Source organism: Chlamydotis macqueenii, chromosome 1 (genome assembly GCF_036417535.1).
Source record: "Chlamydotis macqueenii isolate bChlMac1 chromosome 1, bChlMac1.mat, whole genome shotgun sequence".
NCBI classification, from domain to species: Eukaryota; Metazoa; Chordata; class Aves; order Otidiformes; family Otididae; genus Chlamydotis; species Chlamydotis macqueenii.
The window spans coordinates 39,975,884-39,998,829 of NC_141556.1; the positions used below are offsets into that span (position 1 = coordinate 39,975,884).

At 41.7% G+C, this 22,946-nt stretch overlaps 1 protein-coding gene across 1 annotated transcript in view; it reads left to right on the top strand.

The window, feature by feature from the left end:
• The window catches only part of TPH2 (tryptophan hydroxylase 2), a 52,657-nt gene extending 47,737 nt beyond the window's left edge, over window positions 1–4,920 (top strand). Inside the window, exons 10-11 of the mRNA XM_086740040.1 lie at window positions 4,287–4,420; window positions 4,507–4,920. Of these exons, the coding sequence (XP_086596166.1) occupies window positions 4,287–4,420; window positions 4,507–4,681 (309 nt within the window). The 3' untranslated portion in view covers window positions 4,682–4,920. The remainder of the gene's footprint in view (window positions 1–4,286; window positions 4,421–4,506) is intronic.
• The last annotated feature ends 18,026 nt before the right edge of the window (window positions 4,921–22,946 follow it).

A 22,946-nucleotide genomic window follows, 5' to 3' on the forward strand; every position in this document is an offset into this window, starting at 1 on the left:
AAGAATAATACAGTAAGTAGTGATAAAATGTTCTGCCTAATATAGTCAGGTTAACTCTAGCTAACGCTATTACACAGTATATATTTAGGGCTTAGAGATAAGGCAGAAAGAATGTACATTTCAATTATTAAAACTATTTCTAAAAGGCAGTCCAAATGTCTTCGGTAACTGTAATCCATTTACTTTGTATGATGCTCTCTTGAACCCTTTCATTAAAGGAGTCTCCTATCAACTTCAGCTGGCTGTAGATCAAGTCTTATATCCCTGTTATATGCTTCTATGTTTAACAGAGGTAGACTTCAAATCTTTCTGTATAGATTTTTTTAAAGTCAAATACAATATCCAGTCATGTTTTGTTTTAATGATAGTTTATGTTAAGAAGAGGCAACATTAGTCTTTATAACCAAAAAGATTCAAATACAAGTTTTGGTTCTGTTTTCTGAAGAGGATCAAGATGATGGAGAAAACAACTCCTGGATTTCAGATGCTCATTTTAGTGCTTTTTTAAAAATAGAGAGTCTTTTCCTATTTGTCTAAACAGTATAGAAAATTATACTGATAACATAAAAAAATTCTGGTCACAAATCTGGAAGTGTCCTATGTTGTAGATAAGCAGAGAAACATTTAAGAACAGGTTTTTCAAGACTCTGTGTTCTCCCACAAAATAACAAGGCAATAAAATAGGTAGTAGCACACAGACAACACAGACCTGTGTTCTTATTCTGCCCTTCCATACTCCTCAGACAGTGCAGTACTTACAACTCATCTCAAGTTTTCCCCTTTCTAGCTGAAGATTTTACTTTTGGGTTTTGTGTGGATTTTTTTTTTTTTTAACTGAAAAGATCTGAGTTGTATTATTACACTCAATATTTTATACTCAAAGGAGAAATTGCAAGACCAAACTCTTTTTTCATCTGTCAATGATAGTGGTCACTTAGGAAATGATTCATGGTTGCTTAGTGTAAATGCTTGGTGCCATCTGAGATGCCTCAGTATATCTGACCAGCTCTCCAGCTGCTACTCTGCAAATGTGTAAATCTTCTTTAGGTCCTGTGCAATATTTTCCGTCCATGTACAGATGCATCAGACATGCTAGGCACTGGAGACCTGTGGTTAGGTACCTCAATCACTTTCTTGATCTTTGATCTAGCAGGGAGTGTAGCCATTTCTTTAGTGTTATGCTTATTTCCAAGATGGATGATTATCTAATTCTTAAGCTGTACTGTCGTCTGATACTGCTGCTTCTTCTGGGAATTAGTGATGATTCATTTGGAAGTTTCACTCTATACTCTTGTTGCTTGAACTGATGGATAATCGCCAATAGCTGTATTAGCATAAGCAATTTGAATGAATGGGCATTAGAGACAGGGATCACAAATAAGCAACATGGTAAGATGCTCTATTGACTGAAAGCTATTTTCCATATGATTGTTAGCCTTGATGTCTCATTGGAGGTGGATAACTGAAGAGGTTTCTGATGGAGAAATCTGTATTGGATACGTACTTATCTGAGTTCACTGAAGGACTGAATGTTCAACCAAAACAGAAGTGAATAGCATTCATTAAAATAAATATAAGCCTGAGCTTGAAAGCTTTTAGACTGACCAGACGAAGTTTTTTTTTTGTTGAGATTCTGTACTTCATAATGATGAGAGTGCCAAGGACCAGCATTTTAGAGCACTGTGATGCTTCTGGAAAAAAAGTAGTTCAGCTTTGAGTCAGTGTCCTGACCATCCTAGTTCACACTAGACAGTTTATGGTCTGTCTGAAGGTTTGTCTGCAGGCTCAGTGCAGTTGCTGAACTGTGGCATTGCTGGTGTCAGCATATCAACTCTATACTAGACACTACAGACGCCAGGCTGCAGAATTTGAAAAAACCATCCAGATTTGCAAAGATGTTTCCCATTGCTTTGGTAGCCATGGCAATGCCCACTTGATCCAAGAGGCAAAAGACCGTGTCCTAGAAGGGAGATAGGTATCTCAGGTGGGAATTCATTAGAATTTATGCACTTTAATCCCAAACTGCAGTCCTAAGAATATATAACGCTAAAGGTATGTCTGAATTCTTCACCCTGTGTTTCCACGTTATGTACTTCCTGGTGTCTGCAGATCCCAGTCTCAGCAGAGTTGCTTTGTGAAGCAGCAGCTCTGCTCATGTGTAAACTAAACTGGGATCCAGAAAGTGTAGGAGTAATTTCATTTAGATAATCTGAGGAGAATAACCAAAAAGGCTTTCTTGGAGGAGATCACTGTGATGAAGAATTAGGTTTTGCTTCTTTTTAAACTCTCCTCTTTTATAAAATTAGGACTTGTGATTAGAACAGTTGTTCATGATGGAGGAGTCACAGGCTGAATCCCTTCTCGCCTTTGATGGCTTCAATCCCAAGGAGTAGGCCTGTCCCAGCTGAGGCCATTAGTGAGTGGAGGAGAAGAGGAGAGGACAACACTGTCACACTTTCTGTTGAAGCCATCACAGTACAGGAAAGACTCCATCATCTACTGATTCAGTTCCTAAGAAAACATGGCCAGTATCACTCTCTTGATTTCCTGCACAGGACTTCACTCAATCAACTCAGAGTTTTAAAACTTTGTGCTTTAGACATTGGAGGCATCAAGTCTCACCTGGAAGTACAAAGGCACTTTAAGAGGAGATGTTTTTATCTATAGTTAACCTTCAGGGGAGCCTTTTATAATTCCCAATCAAGAAAAAAAAAAATCATTTTGATAGAAGGAGCTAAATGCCTAAATTTACAGGCACTCAACCTCATCATGGCTCTGCAAGGGGACAATCACAAGGATATAGGCGGGGTCAAATAAGGTAAGCTTGTTCCTGCAATCCATTTAGAAGAGGATGCTGGTTAAGGTTGGACCATTTTTAATTTTTGTTTTCAAGCCTGTTTTAACTGATGGCTGGCTTGAAACACCAAACCTTGTGAGAAGGAAAAGATACATGTAATAAAGTTAATTCCCTGACATTTAAGATTCCATCCATTAATTTTTCATGTATTTATTTTTGGAGAGAGAGGAGGTGGGAGGAAGAGATTCTTGTTCCAGTTTTATGTCCTGTTATTTGGAGACTGCAAGTTGAGAACTAGTGTGATATTTTCAGAGCCTTTCACAGGGATTTAGGAATGAGCATAAGCAAGAACTCAGATAGAAGGTGTGGTGGATACCTTAAGGTTAATACCTTACTCTGCTATAAAGAATGTCGATGCAGAAAGAAAGTAAAGAAATAAGAGGCACCTTCAGACCTCAGGGATCTGCTCCCTCCCTGTCATTTCTCTATGCTTTTCATGCACATCTTCACTATGGATAGATATTAGGGGACTAAAGAAGGTTGAAAGTTGACCTAAATATGCTCTCCTTCCTTACCTTGTACTTCTGTACAGAGCATGGAGAATGAAAATATAGATACTCTAAAAGTTAAGGTAGATCCAAAAGCTAACACAAGTATTCAGATGGAAAGGGGAGCTAGAAAAAGAATGTGTTGGAAAATGTCTCGGTACCCAATTTTCAGTCTTGAAAACTCTGTGTCCTTTCTAGTGGCTTGTGCCAGTCACATACAGAGAAAGGCTAATCGGAAATCTCTTCTCTGGGTAGCAGCATTTGATGTCTCATTTGCCAGGTGTCTGCTCTGTACTTATCCATGACTGTTTATTTAGTTATTTTTGCCTTACAGTACTATGTGGAGCATTATTGCTCAGGTGTATGTGGTAGAAGGGTAATGCATTTCATCAGCATGCAATAAACAGGCATTATTTAATGGATTTTCAGATATATAGTTTCACTCTTAAACTCACTGTCAGGAAAATAGTATATGATTTTGGCCTGAAAATGTAAAGCACAGATTGTATGAATGGTTTGGTCGGACTCAATTCACCTGCCAAGATGACGATCAATTCTGTCAGTTAAGTGACATTTTGGGGACATACATATTTGTAGTTGTAGAGATATTTTTCAGGAATGGTTATTTGATGACTTTCTTGTTTCCAGCTAAAGATTTAAGTCTGTATGCCTACATAGCAGGTGCATTTCTAATCTCCTCTTTATTATTTTAATAATTAATTTTTTTTTAAAAAAAACTACTCTCACAAAAAGAGCTTTTTAAAGTAACAAATGACTTAGTCTGTTCAAACTGAAAAACGACTGTATATAAAACAAGAGACACTACCAACTAATGGGAAACATGCAGCACAGCGATACAAAAGCTGTATATCTGAACAGTTGTATGGATACACAGCAGTATCAAAATATGGTTTAACGGATCCTGTGGTGTATTTTTGCAGCATGCTCTCTCTGGCAAGGCCAACGTGAAAACATTTGATCCAAAGACAACCTGTTTGCAGGAATGCCTTATCACTACTTTCCAGGAAGCTTACTTTGTTTCGGAAAGTTTTGAAGAAGCCAAAGAAAAAATGAGGTAAATTATTTCCCTTGACTCAAAAATCTAATTTTCTCTTCAGCAGTTGGAAAAACTGAGGCGTTAATTTTCTTTTTTTCTTTCAGGGACTTTGCCAAATCAATCAATCGTCCCTTCTCTGTGTATTTCAATCCATATACGCAAAGCATTGAGATTCTGAAGGATACCAGGAGTATAGAAAACGTTGTCCAGGACCTCCGCAGTGATCTAAACACTGTATGTGATGCTTTAAGCAAAATGAACAGATATTTAGGGATTTGATATGTGTGGCACTGTGATTTTCTGTCAGCTGCTTTTTCTGTAGCCAGTCTAGTAACATCACATGATGTGGCCAATTTCTCCAACCCATCGATTTTCCCTTTACAGCTTAGCCTGTGACTTGCGTCATTGTGTAGCTCTGTCTAATTGTAACATGCTGACAAACCAAGGCAATGCTAATTTGTAAATGCAACATGGAATGTGGCAGAGTATACTCGTCTACTCCTCAACACAATGTTATGTAGAAGTACACCATTAAAAACTCACCTGGCAATGGTTTGATTTCCGTAAGATTATTCACTTCAAAGTATAAGAAATGGTGTTGCTGATTTCATTAACTCTGAGTTTATTTCTTTATAATCCCTTTCCTCCCATAAGAATCCATAAAAAAATATTTGCAACGTTTTAATTTTCTTTGTAAGAGGATCTGTATTTCTTTCTATAGTGGTGAAGACAATGTTTTGCCCAAATGTCTGTAATAGAACTGGGTGTCTCTTGTGATTGAACAATACAATTTGTATACCAGTGCTGAGATCAGGAAGGCTATGTATCAGTACTAAAAGGTCTGTGGTCTGTGGAGATTACAGATTATGAGAACTCACAACTGACAAATGTTAAACGTGGCTGAGTAATTGCAACACAATAAAAAAAAAAACTTTGACAATTCATGTAGAAAGGTAGTTCTAGTTCATGCGTGTGTTACCTGTGACAGGCCCGAGCATACTTCCTCTGTGAGGGCTACCTGGGAATAAAAGAGGAACTCCTTGTGTTAATCCCAGGTTGTTAGATGTGAATATAAAGCCCTTCTACATCATTGTGTGCCTTCTGCATTGCCTTGTCTTTTGAACGTACTCTTGCATTTCATGCATAATTTGCCTTTCCTCATTATGCCACGTTCAACCTTGACACGGCCATGCATGACTGGGTCTATGCTGTATCAGTATCAGCACATACAAAAGGGTGACTATGGAAGTTGTTTAATTATAGCCAAGATGATTATCAGTCAGTAAATTACTTGTGGGGTGATTAAATCATTGAGGCACCCAAGCTGCCTAGCTTGTACCAGATGGATGCAGGTAATGCCTGAGTTAATAAACTCTAAGTTAGCAAGCTCTGACAGAAGTTCAAGCTCTGTCTGGGGAGCACAGTGCAGAAATACTTGAGCTGGCTGTTATCTGGAAGCAATAATTATGCATGTCTTTCCTTTATCTGGGTTATTCTATTCTCCTATTAGCCAAGATAATGGAGAGTTGACTATATTGTATGGATCCTTCTTAATGGAAACCACATGGCTTATGCAGATCATGTCAGTATGGGTGAAAGTGTCATAGCTTGTCTACTTATATGGAAAATAGGTATCTATTGAAGCTGCTCTCCCAGCTGAAAGAGTCCCACAGATAGTCTTAAGTGTTGCTAGCAGTTTCAGCATAAAAAGAGCACCACTTGATAGTGCCAGCATATCCTTAAATAAGAGGCAATCTATAAGGATAATTTTCACAGGGAAATCTGCCACCTCCTCAAAGATAACTATGAGATAACAGAAAATGCTCTTTTCTCCGGATAGTCCCTGCTGCATTCTAATGCTGCTGTTAATAGGATGAGCAAAAATCTAGTTTTAGATTTAACTGTGACTGCTGTTGGGAGAAATGAAGAGCTGTTGAATTATCCCATGAGAATCAGCATGCCGGAGGAGTTGTTTAACTTCCTGATATTAGTGCTGACTGTTAGCTAGCACTTATCACAGAGGAATCACTGGCAACTTTGGCGTGGAAGTTTGTCCCTCTTTCTTCCCGTGGAATCTGATGAACCTCTCAGCCCTTTCTGGAGAAAACAGATTGTAGTAAGATTTGCTTTAACTGGTCTGAAAAAGTCATTGCGCAAGGAATAGTAGATCTTACTCAGTTTAAGCAACAATACCTTGTCAGTTCTTGCTTAAGTAAAATAAAGCCACAATGAATAACAAAGATCCAAAGCTTACAAAGTTATTGAGGCTTTCCTTTGAATCAGAATTATGCGGAAAACTTTAAATACTTATCATATTGGGATTTGCTCTTGACTTTTCTGAATAGCTTAAAATAAGAATTCCGCAGCAGTAAAACAATAGAAGCGTATCTTTGTTTTGTTTTGTGCAGTTAGCAAGTAAATCTTATTACGGATTAGGGAGAAACCCTTGAAATCCAATAGTCATTTTAGGACTAATGATGGCAAGGAAACTGTCTGCAATGAAGATATAATGTCAATGAAACAGAACATTGTCAAAGGATAATAGGCTCCTGCTGCTAGATATATGCTTAATCCAATGATTTTATTTCTATTATACAACATGATTAAAAATAAATTAAATATAATGGGCTAAGGAATAATAGTGATTTAGAGAGACAATTGCTCATTGTTCATACCTAGCAAAGCTGCCTTCTTACTGGCTGCAGAGCAAACTGGCTTTGGGCTTCAGCCGGTGAGGAGCCAGGGCTGGGGAGGAACGGTTTAAAAAGTGCACTATTGCACTTTTATGAATCAAATAGTTCCAGCTTAGCTGAAATTCTTCTCTGTGGTTTTTATTAGCAAATTAAGATCAGCCATGCAGCAATCTCCTTGGATGACAAGCTCATTTAGGCATAATGAGGGAATTATTGACAGTTATCAAATTACACTAACGTTTCATTTGAAATAGGCTGTATTTATCTAAGGTGGTTGTTTAGCTTTAGTGAGCTGGACTCTGGAAATTGGACTTCTGGCTTAGGCTCATTTATTTTCTGTGTAATTCTGAACTGATGCTTTATGGGTCTGAGATATATGCACTTGCTTTGCCTGCACAGGGTAAATGGGCCCGAGCTTAATGAATGTAAAGCATTGCAGTGTTTACTACCATGCAAAGTCTAAAATGAAAAACAACTCTCTGAGACATTGCAGCAAATACAAATACCAAGTTTCATTTGTAAACCAAGACATGATTCCTGCATTTCATTTCATTTGTTCAGTACAGAGGATGGAGTGGGGAAGGTGGTAACACAATATATTGCATTTTCCCTCCCTACTTTTTGAGACCTGTTTAGAAGCCAGGTTTAAGTTTTGCCCTTCACTTTCACGAAATAAGGTGTCTTTTCCTTTCTTCTTGTTATGACATCCTAATGTGATGGAGAAATTTCCAGAAATTTACTGTACTGTAATGTGTATTTACTGATGCACTGTAATGGACTACAGAAGAAAGTGCCACATCTTTGAAAGGACAGCCTGGCTCAGAGAGCTAAAGCTGCTGAAGGCTTTCACCTACAGGCTCCTGGTACAGATCCAGCCCCGTCAGCAGTTACTGAAGGCTATCACCAGACAGCAGCAGCCTGACTTCTGTGTGATGAACTGGGAAGCTGGGATTGCTTAGTTTGGAGTAGAGGAGAGTGAGGGGAGACGTGATAACATTTTTCAAACACATAGAAATAGCTGGAAAACGGAAGGGACAAACTGTTCTCCAGCCTCAAGAACTAATGGACTTAAATTGCAGGAAAGGAGTATTAAGTTATGTGACAGTGAAATGTGAGGGACGCATTGCCTAGGGAGACAGCAGAGCCTCCATCATTTTTTAGGAGAACAGGTTATGCTGTTATCACACTCGGTCCTGTCTTGAGACCTGGGGAGAGGCTATATGATATCTTGAAGGTCCCTTACAGCAACTGCCTGGCAAAGGCTTCAGCCTGCTCATGAAAGGGCTCCAGCCAGCTCACAAAAGCAGTGATGGTCAACAGCCACCACTGTGGAGCATCTGTACATCACCTGCACCTCAACCTCCTCCTTCAGTCTTTGACCAGTCCTAAAGAGTGATTCTTCATCCTTCCATCTTCCCTTAGGGAATGATTAAGATCCATAGTTGGAGTGTAGCTTTAAATGCTGACTGTGGTGCTTTATTTTAATTTCATAGGCCATTTGAGTGAGCTCTGTGTGCAAGTTACCAGCTAGTTACAGCTACTCAGAGGCAGAAGACTGATAGCAACCAGCGTTGTCCTTTTTGTAAACAAGGTTTAAAGCTGCTCAACTTTATAAACAAACCAGAAATGCATATTTCATCCTATCTGTGCTTGCATCTGGGCTGTCAGGAAGACTCTGCTCCCTTGAATGGTCTGGAGAACCTGGAGTTTTTTCAAACTCCTAAGCCTGAGTGCTCCAGCCACACATCAACCTTGTGTCTTGGTGACATCTAGGCACAGAGCAGCCTGTTCTCCCTAACTCCCCTGGTTTCCAAGGGAAAGAAACCCTCTGATGTAGTCCAGAAGGAAGCTTTGGTTCAGACCCCTGATGTAGTTGGCCAGGAAACCTGGGGACCACAGCTGCTGCTCAGCCTGTTGTCACATTAAGGGCCAGGTAAGGATCAACGCAGTGCTCTTCCATTCAGGAAATCAGCTTTCTACCCTAAACTGGAAACCTCTCTTCTTGTTTCAGCAGGACAATCTGTGCCTTTTTAGAAATATGACAGCTTCCCTAGTATCTCAGTAGGAACCATTATTATATTTCCAAATAATTTGCAACGGGAGTAATTCTATTATTGTTATGTAATGGCTGTGCTCTGTGTTATCAATTACTGCAACTCTGGAGATGTTTCACAGACAAATTCTTGCCTTCTCAGTGAAGAATAGGATAACAGTGACAGATTCCTCTTCCAGGCTTTGAAGAACATTTGAGAGATGGAGCTAAGAGGGAGATTCTGGTTATACTAGCAAATATTTATTAGTAAAGAGTCCCTCTAGTTGACATAGTGAAGGCTGTTGAAATGTCCTTGGCATGCTTATTGGCAATTTCCTGTAACTTAACTGAGCTTGGAGGCTAAATAATGTCCTCCTCAGTTGAAATACTCCATGAAACCTCTGTTGTTTCATTTTGTAAGTAAAGTAAGTAAACACAAAATAATCTGAATTCAATGATGTCTATTCAAAACATTTTGCAACAATTACACTTAGTTTAAAAAGGCTGTCCAACAGCTTAGAGTAAGAATTCATATTTCCTTGCCAACAGCTGAGATGTTAAAATAAGACTGAAAATAAGTGCTGGCATCTTCTTGGGATTTGGCCTGGAGTGGACTATTCAGGTGGAATAAGTGTGAAATGGGTTACATAGTCACGTACCTTAAAATGCAAGTGGATGATGGATATTCAGGTGGACATTTTTTTAATGTAGTCAAAAATTTCAAATGTCCAGGAAAAATAACAGAGAAGAAGCTGCTGTTGCCACAGTTCACCTATGGAGGAAAAGAGTTGAGTTTGCGAAGCAACAGCAGGTAGATTTCAGTTCGTGTTAAACTGGCACATGACCAGAAACACAACACAAATTCACCCACATCACTGGCTTCTGTGTGAGCTCCAGCGTGAATACTGTTCCGATAACAGAGCAACAATAAAGCACTCCAGAGCCAAACAGCCCTGCTTCCCCACAGGAGACAAAGTGACTGATTTGAGACCAGCATAGCACAAATAAAATCACTCTTTTTTTTTCCTATTAAATCAGTTTTATTTTCTATTTCTTTTGCAAAATACCTTTTGAAATGTGTTACTATTTTATTTTTCCCCTAAGCATTATAAAGAGATAGCTTAATTATGGAATGGTTGATGTTCTTAGCACTTTCTGCCTCAAGCTTTTCTTGTTGCCACCAAACCCCCTACCTAGTCTTGCTACTTTACTTGAAAGTAGAGTAATGCTGAAGATGTCATGCTGTCATTTCCCAGGGCTGGACAACTGATGGGTACACCTGAAATGTTACCCTCCCTCACCATCCCTCCTTGTAGTGAATTACTAACCTCAGAGGTATGAATAAGGCCAGCTAATAGTAAATGAGTTTAAGGTTATGCACACAGTGGATTTGCCACTCTGGCAGAATTTGTCTGGAGGATCAATTTGGTTGAGTTCCCTGTTAATGATTACCTCTGATAGATCACTTGCAGGTAAAATTATGGAAAAGCAAGTGTCTCACATCAGATGGGAACCAGGGAGTCAAAATCTCACCTGCTGCAAAACCAGCACATGTTCTAAGAGACATTTTAGTGCTCGTGCGGGTCAGTTCAATTAGAAGTAGCTCAAAATAGATTTCATAGTTGCTGGACTGAAAGGCTACATTTTACTTTCAGGTCTCAACCCAGCCACTGTTTTCTGAGGTAGATCTGTGTCTACTGGAACAGGAGGTTCCTTATTTCATTTGCAAGCATTTTTTAAAAGCGTCTTTTGCAATGTTATCTCCAGAATAAAAATGCAGTGTGCAGAAGATGCAGAGACAACCAGGTCTGATCTGCTTCCTCCTGGTGTTGATCAGCACAGTTCATGCATCTATGGAAAGACTCTTGGCCCATGCTAATTGACAGGGGCAGAAGTTACAAAGACACCTGAGTCCCAGAGAAGAGCTCCTAGTCCTAGCTGCTGCTGTGGCCTCAAATGACCACTGTTTGTCTCCTGTGACTTTTTAAAGAGCAGCTCCTCAGGCTTTGTTTGTGGGTGTCTGTGTAGCAGGATCAATTAATTTATGCTGTCATCTGTGCAGGAAGGGTAGTAAAGAGAGGCTGAAAAATGCCAAGAACTTTATTTCATAGCTCTCCTTTCAAATCTTCTCTTCTCATACCTGGCTTTTGCTTGAAAAAAAAAAGGACAATAGAGGCCCACCAGCACCGTCCCTGTAAGTACCAGGCAGAGACGACACAGTCATCCTTTCCAAGCCTCTCTCCCATTGCAGTCATCCTGCAGAAACTGGGCAGGTGGTCATCCTCAGCTGTCCAGCGCTGCTCCCCCCTCCTCTGAGGCCAGTAACTCTTTGTGAGGATGAGTATGCTGTGGTAGCACACAGTTCTGCCTGGGATAGTAAGGCCAGCCTCATTGCTGAAATTAAGGCCTCTCAGATAGTCAGGGCTCTCACTTGTATGAATACAATCTTCCTTGACTCATTTCAGAGGTAGAATTGCTTTAAATAGCTGGCTTAGGAAGCCTAACACTTGGGGACTGTTAAAAATGTCAACAGCTCCCCCAGACTTACAAACACAAGGAGAGGGCGTGAGCAACCGTGTGGTACCTGTAGGCAAGTACTGATTTTCTCATCACCATGTCAGCACAAAATCTGACATACAAATGATATGAGGTTCATGTGAATTCAGTTTTGATATGCCATCTCAGAAAGCTCAGGAGAATCAAAAGGGGGGCTATTTGCAGTTGGATGGGTGCTGGGGCCTCTATATAATTCTCTGTATTTTCCTGCTGTTACCTTATTTCCAAAGGAGAGGAAGAGCACTGTCTTCATGAATGCTGCATAAAAGCTGTTGCATTTTCACCGAGCCGTAGCTTGGTTTGTCAGAGTTGGGAATGAAAACATGCTTAGAAGGAGCGAATTAAATCTCAAATGTGATGCCTCTGATTTGCAGAAGGGAAAGGGGAAGTGCTAAGTGAATATGGGAAATTGCAGCATTATGCGTTGTGAGAGCAATTCTTTCCATCCTTGCAGCTAATGGACTGAACAGAAAGTGAACAATTTGTTTCATACAATGATTCACCAACACTCTGACAGGGCTTCCAATTCTGAGCTCGGTTTCATATTCAGTTCCCTGTTTACTAGTGAAATAGTACAATTATCTGTCTCTCTCTTACATTTTATAAACAGGCAAGGCTGCAGCATCTGAAAAGGATAAAAATAACTGTATAAATCTTGGTTGTTTAAGGCTGGAGGAAAGGGAAGTGAAGCAAGTGTTATCTTTCCAGCAGTCTATGGGAACACTCCTCCAGAAATGAAGTTAAATTTCCTGGGAAAATAGGTCTAAAAGAAAAATACCAATGGAATTTGGTTTTCAATTTCTATTTAATGTTTTTCCCATCCAGGTTTGTGAAAGGAAATCACAAAACATTTCCTGTTTGAGTCCACTTGTCAAATTGTCGATAGTAAAGTAGCCAGAACCGTTACAGCTGAATTGGACACATAAAGCTCTGGTGAAAATGGGATGCTTCTCCCAGAGGCATTTGGTAAATGTGCTAAGCTGCTTTACAAGACAGGATGAAATTTTTTTTTCCCTTTAACCACAGTTTTATGGAGAATAGAAATCAGTTAGACTATAAGGAGTTCCAGTTTTTAATCTGGAAATGTTTGTGAGTCGGCCCTGACTGCGTACATTTCTTGCTCATGGGATCAGAGTATTTGAATGAGAGAAAATCTAGCAACAGCCTTCTGGAAGAGTGTAATTAGTCACTTGTTAATATCAACTACTTATGATACACTAGTACTTATCAGGGCTATTTGGAAGGACATTCTAGAAAACTATATTGTAAAAGGGCAATTCCTGTCCCAAAGTATAAATTCAGTAGAGCTTTTAAAATCCAATGAGGGTCCACGGGTTGGATGGAAGAAGGCAATGCCTATAAAGATGGCTGTGACACCTGTTAATAAGGGTAACAGCCTGCGTAGTTGAATATTTAGGAGTCTTACTTCAAATTAGATAGCTAAAATATAAAAAAATTAAAAGTCAGTAGCAGCAATTACATGTTGCAGCCACTTCTGCTAGATGCTGATGAGACTGTCACTTCATGGGAGAATCTGAGTCTGCCCCTTATGCTCACCATAAACAATGAGTATAAAGGTAATGCTAAAAATGCTCTTAGTCTGAGAGTCGCTTAAATTGATGGCAGCAGCAGCAGTCAACGTGGCTGCTGAAATCTAGGATCTTGCTGAGGAGGTGCGGCAGGCAGCGGAGGGGATCTGCCTTCTTGGGAATGGCAACCATCAGTGGCTTCAGAGCAACTGAAGACCATGAATTTCATAGCACCCATTTTGCACGTTTTTTCTGGAGACCCAAGGAGGAACTCTGCATAGCAGAAGGAAAGTATCTGCCTTTTCCCTACAGGTGCAATGAAAAAGGAACAGAAAGTTAGAGAAAAACAGCCTACATGACTTTGTAGAGAGATTTAAGATTATCAATAGCAGAAGAGTTGCGGTTACCTAATCTTAGCATATCAAGGAAAAAAAAAAAAAGACCTCACTTTTTTTTTTTGTTGTTTCTTGTAAATCCTAAGCTATCAGTACTTCTGTCTGTGCACAGGAGGAGAATCCTTAGTTCCAGGGCTACCTCCCTCAATGACACTGGGATAGAGGTGCCCAGTTAAATGTCTACTGCGTCTCTGGGCAATTCTACTGCTCTTCCTTCTGGAAGCAGTACAGTGGGCAAGCCAGCAGTACAGCTTCATGGCTGGGATTTGCAGTGGTACCATTAATCCACTCCCTGTAAAACGGAGAAATGCAGTGTTCCCTTTGGATTGCCGGAGTGAATATGGGGCAGCAGGGGTGAATTTGTCCTATGAGGTGTTTACTTCAGAATGAAATGAAATTAATTGTAACCTGTGAGTGCTTTTCTCTGTAAAGTTAGTCTTGGGTAGTTACTGCAAATGTAGCATTACTAGGAGTCTCCATTCAGTTGGATGGCTCTCACCCTGTATCTTTCTGATGGTGGCCCTAGGGCTGTCTTAACGTAAGTCTGGGCAGAATTTGCACAAAGCCGTTGCTGTGACTAAGCAGCTGCAACAGATTTTTCTGGATTCCCTTGAATTCTTGAATTTCTGCTTTTTACTGGGCTTGGCGTAAGGGAAAGAAACCACAAACTAGGAAAAAATTATTTCCCCCTATTTGTAAGCAAGTGGTGCAAACGGAAACCTTCCCTTTCCAGCACCACCAAGTTCAAGAGAGTCACTGCTCCGCTTCCAGCCTCCCTGGCACTCTCACCCCAGAAATTGTTGTAGACAGCATTTGTTCCCCGTGATTCCCTCTTGCAACCTTATTTCCAGTTGCCTGGGGTGCTACAGCATGGTGAGAAATGACTCATGTTTCCCTTTCAGAAGATGGCTTCATCTTTGCTACTGCAGAAAGGACCTTTATTTCTTTCAAATTCCTGAAATTGTGGTAAGGTGACAGTACATGCACTTTCACACATTTGCCCAAGTGCTTGCAGCCTGCACATGTCCTTTGCTGTTGGACATTTCTCAGTACTAAGATTTGTAAAGCCATAACCAAAACCTAACACATTCCAGTCTTTTCAGAAGATTAAATCAAACAAGGAAACTGGTATTTTATTGCCCTCCTTCCCTTCTGTGTTTAAATTGCCATTTGCCCAAATTAATCTTCTGTGTGGCTCCTCAGTTAGGCAATACACTTTTTCAGTATGCTTATGCATATACATATAAATTAAAAAGAGGCCAGATTATTTTCTGAGCAGATTTTTCTGTGGTCTCCTATGTCGTAATTGCTGCCCAGGGTTCTGCGAAGCTGCACGTGCGGTTCTCATGCAGAAATCAGAGCAAACATAATGTAACTAACCCATATTGACCACCAGATGCCTCAAAAGTGCTCAAGACATGCAGTAAGTTACTGTTTTCTTTGGTCCGCATCCACTCTGCCTTCTGATGCATTTCCCTTTGATGCCCTGTGACCTCGCTGTGAATGCGATGCCTTCTGCTCAGTGCTTGCACGGACAGATGGAAAATAGTGCCAGCAAGGGATCGCAGTAGTCAGTCCGCTAGACTTTTGCTTGTCATTCCTCAGAAGGATGATAACTGATTAGCTAAAGCTAATGGTTTCTGACAAGTGCTTAACTAGACTTAAAGAAATACTGCCTCTGTGAAACCAGAGCCTTTTGATAGATATTTAAAACTTCACTTCTCTGCCAGATGCATGCGTTAGTAACCGCACTTCACCAGCTGATCACATCTCATAATTACAATTACTTGTCCTAGCCCAGGGGAAAGCTCAGTTCATTTGTCCAAGTATTGATTAACTGGTGTAGTCAAGATTACTTTACTTCACAGAGGGTAGATAACCATTAATAATGTTATAATTACAGCCCAGAAAGTGTGGTGATGAGGAGCTAGATTGGAACTTCAACAGATATGAAGACAGGCATTGTTTATATAATCCTGAAAAAATTACAGCTGCTATGTTAAAGGTGGGTAATTAACTGAAGGGGACTGCCGGTGACAAGAAGTGGTTCCTATCCCTGGGCTGCATGCAGGGGGCTCTGCTGGTGGGACTCTCTGGAGGTCAGTCAATCCCTCAGGCAAGGCCAGGAAAATACTGGCCCGAGTGACATCTCAGGGCTGAAGCACGTGCGGGAGCATGAGAAGGCAGAGACATGAGGTGTATTTTTGGTATCACGAAACCATCAAACACAGCCATACCCATGCAAAGGATGGGTGGTGTTTTGATTCCTGCTCCCTATCTGGTCTGGTCAGGCAGGAGGGGGAAGGAGACACTGGATTTTACACCCATGGTAGGTGCCATAGCACAAGATGGCACCAGGACTTCCTTCTCCTCCCTCTCATGTGGACACCTTCATACTCCAACACAGAGTATCTCCCAGCACTCACCAACCCTGTCGAGGTGACAGCCCTGCTTTGGTGACTGGCAGCCACATGGTCCCAGAGGAAGGAGAAGGAGGAAGCCCATGTCAGGGAGCAAGGAGGTCCCACATGGGGCAGGGGCACAGTGGGGTACTGAGGGCTGGATCGGCTGGTGCTCCACAAAGTGGAGCAAAGTGGGACACAGGACGAGTGTAACAGAACAGGGACACTGGCATTGCCAAATGATCTTGTCCTTGTTCAGAGTGGTGACACTGCTCTGGGATCAGTACACAATGACGGCTTGGAGTATCTGTTGGCCAAGGGGAGGCCAGGACAGCTCGAGAACAGAAGTCTCCAGGGGAATTTATCAATATGTATGCATGCCTGATGGGAGATGGAGATGAAGAAGAAGGAGCAGACTCTTCTCAGGGGTGTCCAGTGACAAGAATGGGCACAAGCTTCTGTACAGGAAATGGAACTTGAACAGAAGAAAAGCATTTTTATTGTGAGGGTAGTCAAACACTTACATGGGTTGTCTTGAGAGGCTGTGGAGCCTGTGTCCTTGGAGGCACTCAAAACCTGTCAGGACCCAGCCCTGAGCAACTTGCTCTGGCTGGTCCTGCTCTGGGCTAGGGGTTGGACTAGACAATTGCCAGGTATCCCTTCCAGCCTCAGTCATGCCGAGATGTTGCGACCAGGATATTTCAGAAATGCTGCTAATAAAGGCATTGTAATAATGGTGCCATCAGAAGCTCCACCATCTCCACAAAGCCAAATGTGTATAACGTTGCAGATTGCTGTCTGCCTAATGTTTTCTTCTACAGCCATCTTCTATGCTTTTGTTTGAGACATTAATTGTTAACTTGTAAGCTCCGTTCCTGACAGAGTAAGATCTCTCATAAATGGGCTAAAGCAAGTAAAGTAGAGCGAATATTTGCATGGGAGAATGCAATTTTGCAAAAGAAGGCAGCAACTTGTAAGTCATTTAGTTTGTAAGCCTGATACTGGTTTATTCCTGAGAGTGAGCTGCAGCTTTGAGCTGAGAGTCTAACAACCCCTACAGCTCAGCAAAGAAATCCTGTGAAAATCCTCCCATGTGGACTAAGATCAGAAGAATTTTCTTAGCACTTTGGGTGTCAAAGCTCAAAGGCCAAACTTTGCCTTGCTCTGAGGGTGTTGGAAATCTCTTGGGTTAGGGGAGCTTTCAGAGAGCCACAGATGGGACCTTGTTCTCCTGAACTTGTGGAGGTGGTGAAGTAGAACGTATACCAAGGGTATGGCTTTATGGATGGGGTAAAAAGTGAAAAAATTATTATGTGGAGTCAATAAGTTCATATCCTCAATCTTTTTGACCTCATTATCTAGACTTCATGTAATTTCAAGGATCTGATCCAAAATTAGTGTCAAAACACGGTTAGTTAATCTACTGTTCATCCGTCACACGGAACAAACGTGACCGTTCCTAATGAACAGCGATTTCCCATGGGTGGTGTGCATGTGCTTGTATTCCCTCATACAGCCCACTCTTCCACACAGGTCCATATTGTTTTATGTAAATTCATGCTAATCTCAATCTCTGTACATGTGGGCATATTTCACCAGTCTGGTAAAGATCAAGGGACTCACCTCTTGCTATATACTTTACATTCAAACAAGCCGGGGTTAATTTGATGCCAGGAGAACAGCTTTTAATTCTCCCTCTCAAGGCATTAAACTACCAACATTAACTTTCTATGCTCAGCTCTTGGGGTCTACAAGGAAATGATGTGAGCAAATTTGATAGCAGGTATATTGGCATGTGAATGTAAATCAGGCAGAGAGTTGTAGGCAAAATGAGTATCAGGCTAAGATGTGTGGTGCTTTACAAAGGAAAAAAATGAATCAAATTAAGCTAAAGCTACATTTTCTGTTCTCGCAGTGTTGGTAGCTTGGGTGTTTGATCTGAATACTGTGGGCGGATTGTTTGGAAAATAGTAGGTCGTGAGATCTTTTGTTAATGAAAATGTGGAGGGCTCTCGTGTCCCACTCTGAAATGTAAACTCTCTTTACCAGTGCAAATCTTACTGTTAATTTGATTTATTTCTGTCAGTGACCTGTGTTCCCTTCCTCCCCCACTCTCCTTAAAATTTTCCAAAAAAATACAGTCCATTTTTGCTGATTTGGATGCATAATCCAGCGGCGTCCTTTCTATTTACAGACTAAGTGCTGCGTAGTGAAATGTAGGTAAACAATAATCTATCCAACTCACAAATACTGATTGCACACCCTCTCTTTACCACTGCTAGCATCACTGCAAAAGCTTTGTTAGATTTTATGGGGCATTTGTAAAAGTCAAGAGATTCCAGGGAATTTTACTTTTCTGTTCAAACTAAGGGAAGATATCTCAAAACTTGGAGCCCTCTCCAGCAAAACCATTGCAAGCAGGTCCTGCTCTTTCTTAAATTGGCAAGGCAACAGCTTGAGCGCATCCGCTGAGTGCCACTGTGACAGTCTGATCACCTGGGGAGAGAAGCATCTCGCAGACAGGCAGATCCCAAGCCATTTTGGTAATTATAGGTGAAAACTAACAGCTTGCCAGTGCAGATTCTTGAGTGCCCAAGGCGTGTGCTTACAGCAGGAGCCTCCACAGTACAACTGCTGTGTTCAGTGATTCTTCAGCAGCTTGTCCGGGAGGCTCCAGGGGACTCCCTGGGGACAGCGTGTTGTAAATAGAATAATCAGGAGGTAATAAATGTAATGGACAGTAGATTTTCAAGCTCCTGACCAGCTGGAGTTGAGAGACCCCATGCTAGGTAATGCAGCTACATGATTGTCAGGTGCTGGCTGGGTGTCTAGCCAGGCCTTTTGGTTGCAAACCAAAGTAATGCTCCTTCTATCCAAAGGTTGTTTATAATGTTCCTTGATTGCTTCCCCCAGTAACTTTTTCATCTTCCACCAGCCTAATCTTTTCTGTTCTCTAGCTTTCACCAGGCACTGAATAAAGTATCAGTCTCATTATGGAACAGAAAGGCACTTACTGTCAACTTCAATGTCACCAGCGTTGACATCAGTAATGACATCAGGCTGTCAATTTTATGTTCATGTAGGAGTTAATTAAAGTGGTAGCCAGTTGGTAGGAGGATAACCATGTCCTCAACGGGTCTTTTCCTGTGTTTAGGCATCAGTGCCACAATAAAGAGTGTGAAAGTGTAGACACCTAGGTCAAAAAGCATGAAAAATGCCAGCTCCTTTCCTACATACAGCCTAGCGTTATTTGAATTTCTTAAGTGCCACAAGACTTGATTCTGGAATTTCCCAGTGCTTAAATCCCTGGAAAGACCCAGAAGTGTCATTGTCAGGACTAAGCAACTGCCGAAGTCTGACCATGATTTCCAATCAGGCATTTCTCCCAGCAAGTCTCCTGAAAGTCATGAACAAGTTGATTGGAACCAGGAGGACTGATTTAACAAAATCAAGAGTGTGTGATCTTTCCCTTTTAAAACTCAGGCAGGGAAAGTTTCTTCCATCCTTTTCTAAAATACAGTAGCCAACTGAAAGCAGAGTTGGTCAAAGGCATAAGAGGTCTTCAGCCTAAGAGAGCCTAGCACCTCTCTTTGGGGCTGGAGATCCCAGCCACCAATGCGTGGTCCATCTCTGCCAAGAACTCTGGTTCTGTGCATCAAGAACTGGAGGGTCAAGATGCAGCCTCATGTTGAGATGTAGTTACTTGGGTTTTATTTATTTCCTTTAGCTTACCTACCAGTGCTTAGGGTGAGTATTCCTCTCAGAGATACAGTGGGAATTGGAATTAGCATTAAAAATATCTTATCTTGATTAAAAAAAAATAAAAAGTGAATTCTGTATGTTGTTTCATGGAGATACTGGCAGCAGGGTGAGCCCACCTTGTGACCAGCAAGGAATGATAGAGGAAGGGGTAACCCTTTATTTTGAAGGTCAGGGAAAAAGAGTGTGGCTCTCAATACGACAGGCTCCATGTGTGCTAACAGGTGAGTGGCAGCAGCACAGTGACAGCAGGACCACACAGGTGTCCTTGCAACCATACAGAAAGGACCTATAGGCTGGTGTAGTCCTCCTGCATACCCTGGGGGCACCACAGCGATGACTGAGATGGGTAAAACTCTTGACTGCATTTTAGATCCTTATTACTGATGATTCCTCAGATAGTAGAAAACCAAAGCTACAATAGCCTTTTTAAAATTTTAGTTTCCAGGCTGGATTTGGAGGACAAGTAGTCTGGGAAGAAGAAAAAATGTTCTTTTTACTTTTAACAAGGTGAGTTGATCTGGAATTCTCTGGAAAAATTGTAAAAATAGAGGCTGACTCTGCTATTTTCTGCAAAGACAATCCTCAGATTAGAACTGCTCTTAAATGAGTACTGAATTGTGAAGACAAGAGCATGGACTGGAGCTGTCTGGAAAAGTTGCCTTTTAGGGACAAATTACAGCTTTTCTCTGTAATTGCATGTAAAATAACTTCCTTGTGTCCAAGACTCGGCTATTTGATGAGTTAGCAAGACTGGTATGGTTGCATCTTAAGGTACCAAATTTAAGCTTATATTAAAACAAGTTGTTTTCTAACAGTTTTGTTTGCCAAGAAAATCTTCCCACAGTCTAATTAATGTAATGTTATCTGTCTCAATCTGCAGACAGCCTTAACAGAAAAGCATGAACCTTTCCACCCCATTCATCTCAGTGAAGTGCCAGCTTCACACTCCTTGGTTTCACTCAATGTCAGTGCCGTTTGCTATATTGCTGAGTGTTTTATTGGAAGGTTTGAAAGGGACATGCTGGGACACGCAGGCAGGGAAAATCACAGGAAAGAAGAGCAATGATACAGAAAGGAAGAAGAAGGCGTCAGCCATCCCCTGCATGTGGGTGATGGATTGAGCCCCTCTGGCGACTGCAGAGGAACCAGGAGCTGGAGCTCTGACCAGCCCACCCAAGGCAGCCCCTTCATGTGTTGCACTGCTGCCAAAGGTGGAGATCTCTCCCCAAAGCCAGCTGAGATTGTCCCTCCTGCAAAGCAGGCTGGTTGCCTCTTGTCCTTCTGCCTTGTCCCCCTCCTTCTGCTGTAGTAATCTGAGCCATCACGAAGACGGGTGTGAGTGAGTATCTGTAAATATCCTGAGTGCGGTTAACTGGAGGTGTTGGCATTGGCACTGACACCCCAGCTGCTCCTTGTTGGCTCAAGTCTTCTTCTGTCTACCCTGTATCCAAAAAGCATCAGTCTGCATTTGGCCTTGTCTCCATCACAGCGGCTCCTTCCCTGCTCAGGTGCTTTTGCAGAAGAGCTCCCCTTCCCTGCTCTTCCCCTTGCCTTTTCCCAGCAGGTTTTCAGTGGGGTGCAGTCAGACACTCTTCTCCACGTCACTTGGATGAGACTCTCAATTTCTCATTTTCATTTTTTCTAAGCCTCTCTCATGGTCTGTAGCCAGAATGAGAGAGAAGTGGCCTCCTTTGAGGGCTATGACTCCTGAAACGTATGTTTTCTAATGCTTCTAGTGCAAATACTGTAACTTTGTGTGCTTGAGCTTCAGTACCTTTGTAACAAATGCATGTAAAGTTCCTCTTCACGTAGAGGAAAATTCAAGGTGATGCTGCAGAATGTTTGGCTTTCTTCTTTTAAACCTAACAACCAAACCCCATGATTTTTTTTCACCTCTCTCTCTCTGTGCTGTAGCTTTTTCACACCTCTCCACTTTACAGCCCCTTCAGATGAACTAAAAGGATCCCTGCTTCTTTGGAGAAGAGGTGGTTAAAAAGGGACAGACTGTGAAAGGGGAAATGGGGCTACAGGAGCTGGTGAGGAGGAAAAGGCAGCATGGACTGAAGTCAAGAGGAGGTAAGGGCCTGGAGGGATTGGGGAGGGAGGGCTGCTGGAGCCCGTCCTTCATCGACTGAATAAACAACCCTCATGGCAATAACAATAAATAATTTTATGAGGAGCTAGATAAGCTTTTAAGGGGAAAAATGGTAGGGGGTGTAACTGCAAATTGAGGAGGAAAGCAGCTGAGATGGGTTTCCCTGTTGCCGTCTGTCCTCTATTTGGCAGCAGCTCGTTTGTGAAAAAAGCAATCAAGAGTAGTTTATGATGCTAAGACATTTCAATGACTTGCACTCAGTGAAAATCATTGATGTTTCTGCTTTAGCTAGATTTTGCTGCTTGCAGCTGAAAGCATTTCACTGCCTGATATCCTATTTTTTTTTTTAAACCTAGCAATGAGTAAAATCACAAGTTCCTTAAGAAAATCCTCTGGGTTTGAAAGGGGACGTGTTCATTACCCCTGCAATTAGCAGGAAAGCTCCACCTCAGTAGGGCACTCAGTCCCTTCTGATTCCCCTCCTCACAGCTCCCTAATCACCAGGTGCCATTCGGACTGTAGACTGCCACCGTTTAATGCATATTGTAGAAAACTCTGATTACATGTCACTGCGAAACACTCCGAGAGCCGGGCCATAAATATTTCCATCAACTTGTCTCTCTGCCACCCCCAGGACTCTGCTTCCTTCAATACAGCTGATCCCTCAAAATGCAGTTTGGGGTTTGGCTTCTGTGGAGCTGACCCATGTGTGAAGGAAACGTTACCTTGGGAACAAGGTTAAATGATAGGCTTACGGACCTACTCTCTTATTTCCCCTTTATTTTATGATGGATATGTAAGATGCTGTGAATGGTGCATCGTAACATATGCCAGCAAAAGCATGCCAAAAATAACAATCTGAAGCAGCACACGGTATGTAACGCTCGCATACTTCTCCGAGAGTTAGAGACATCATTGAAACAACACATGTCAGATGCTATTACTGTCATATTGTCGGGGCCATCTGTTAGAGCCCAAGATCAAGACCTGCTGCTTTCCCTGGAACAGCAGCTCCACAAAGGACTGTGGCAAATTAAACTAAATCTGCTCAGGCCCGGGGAGTTCATCTGAGGGGTTTGC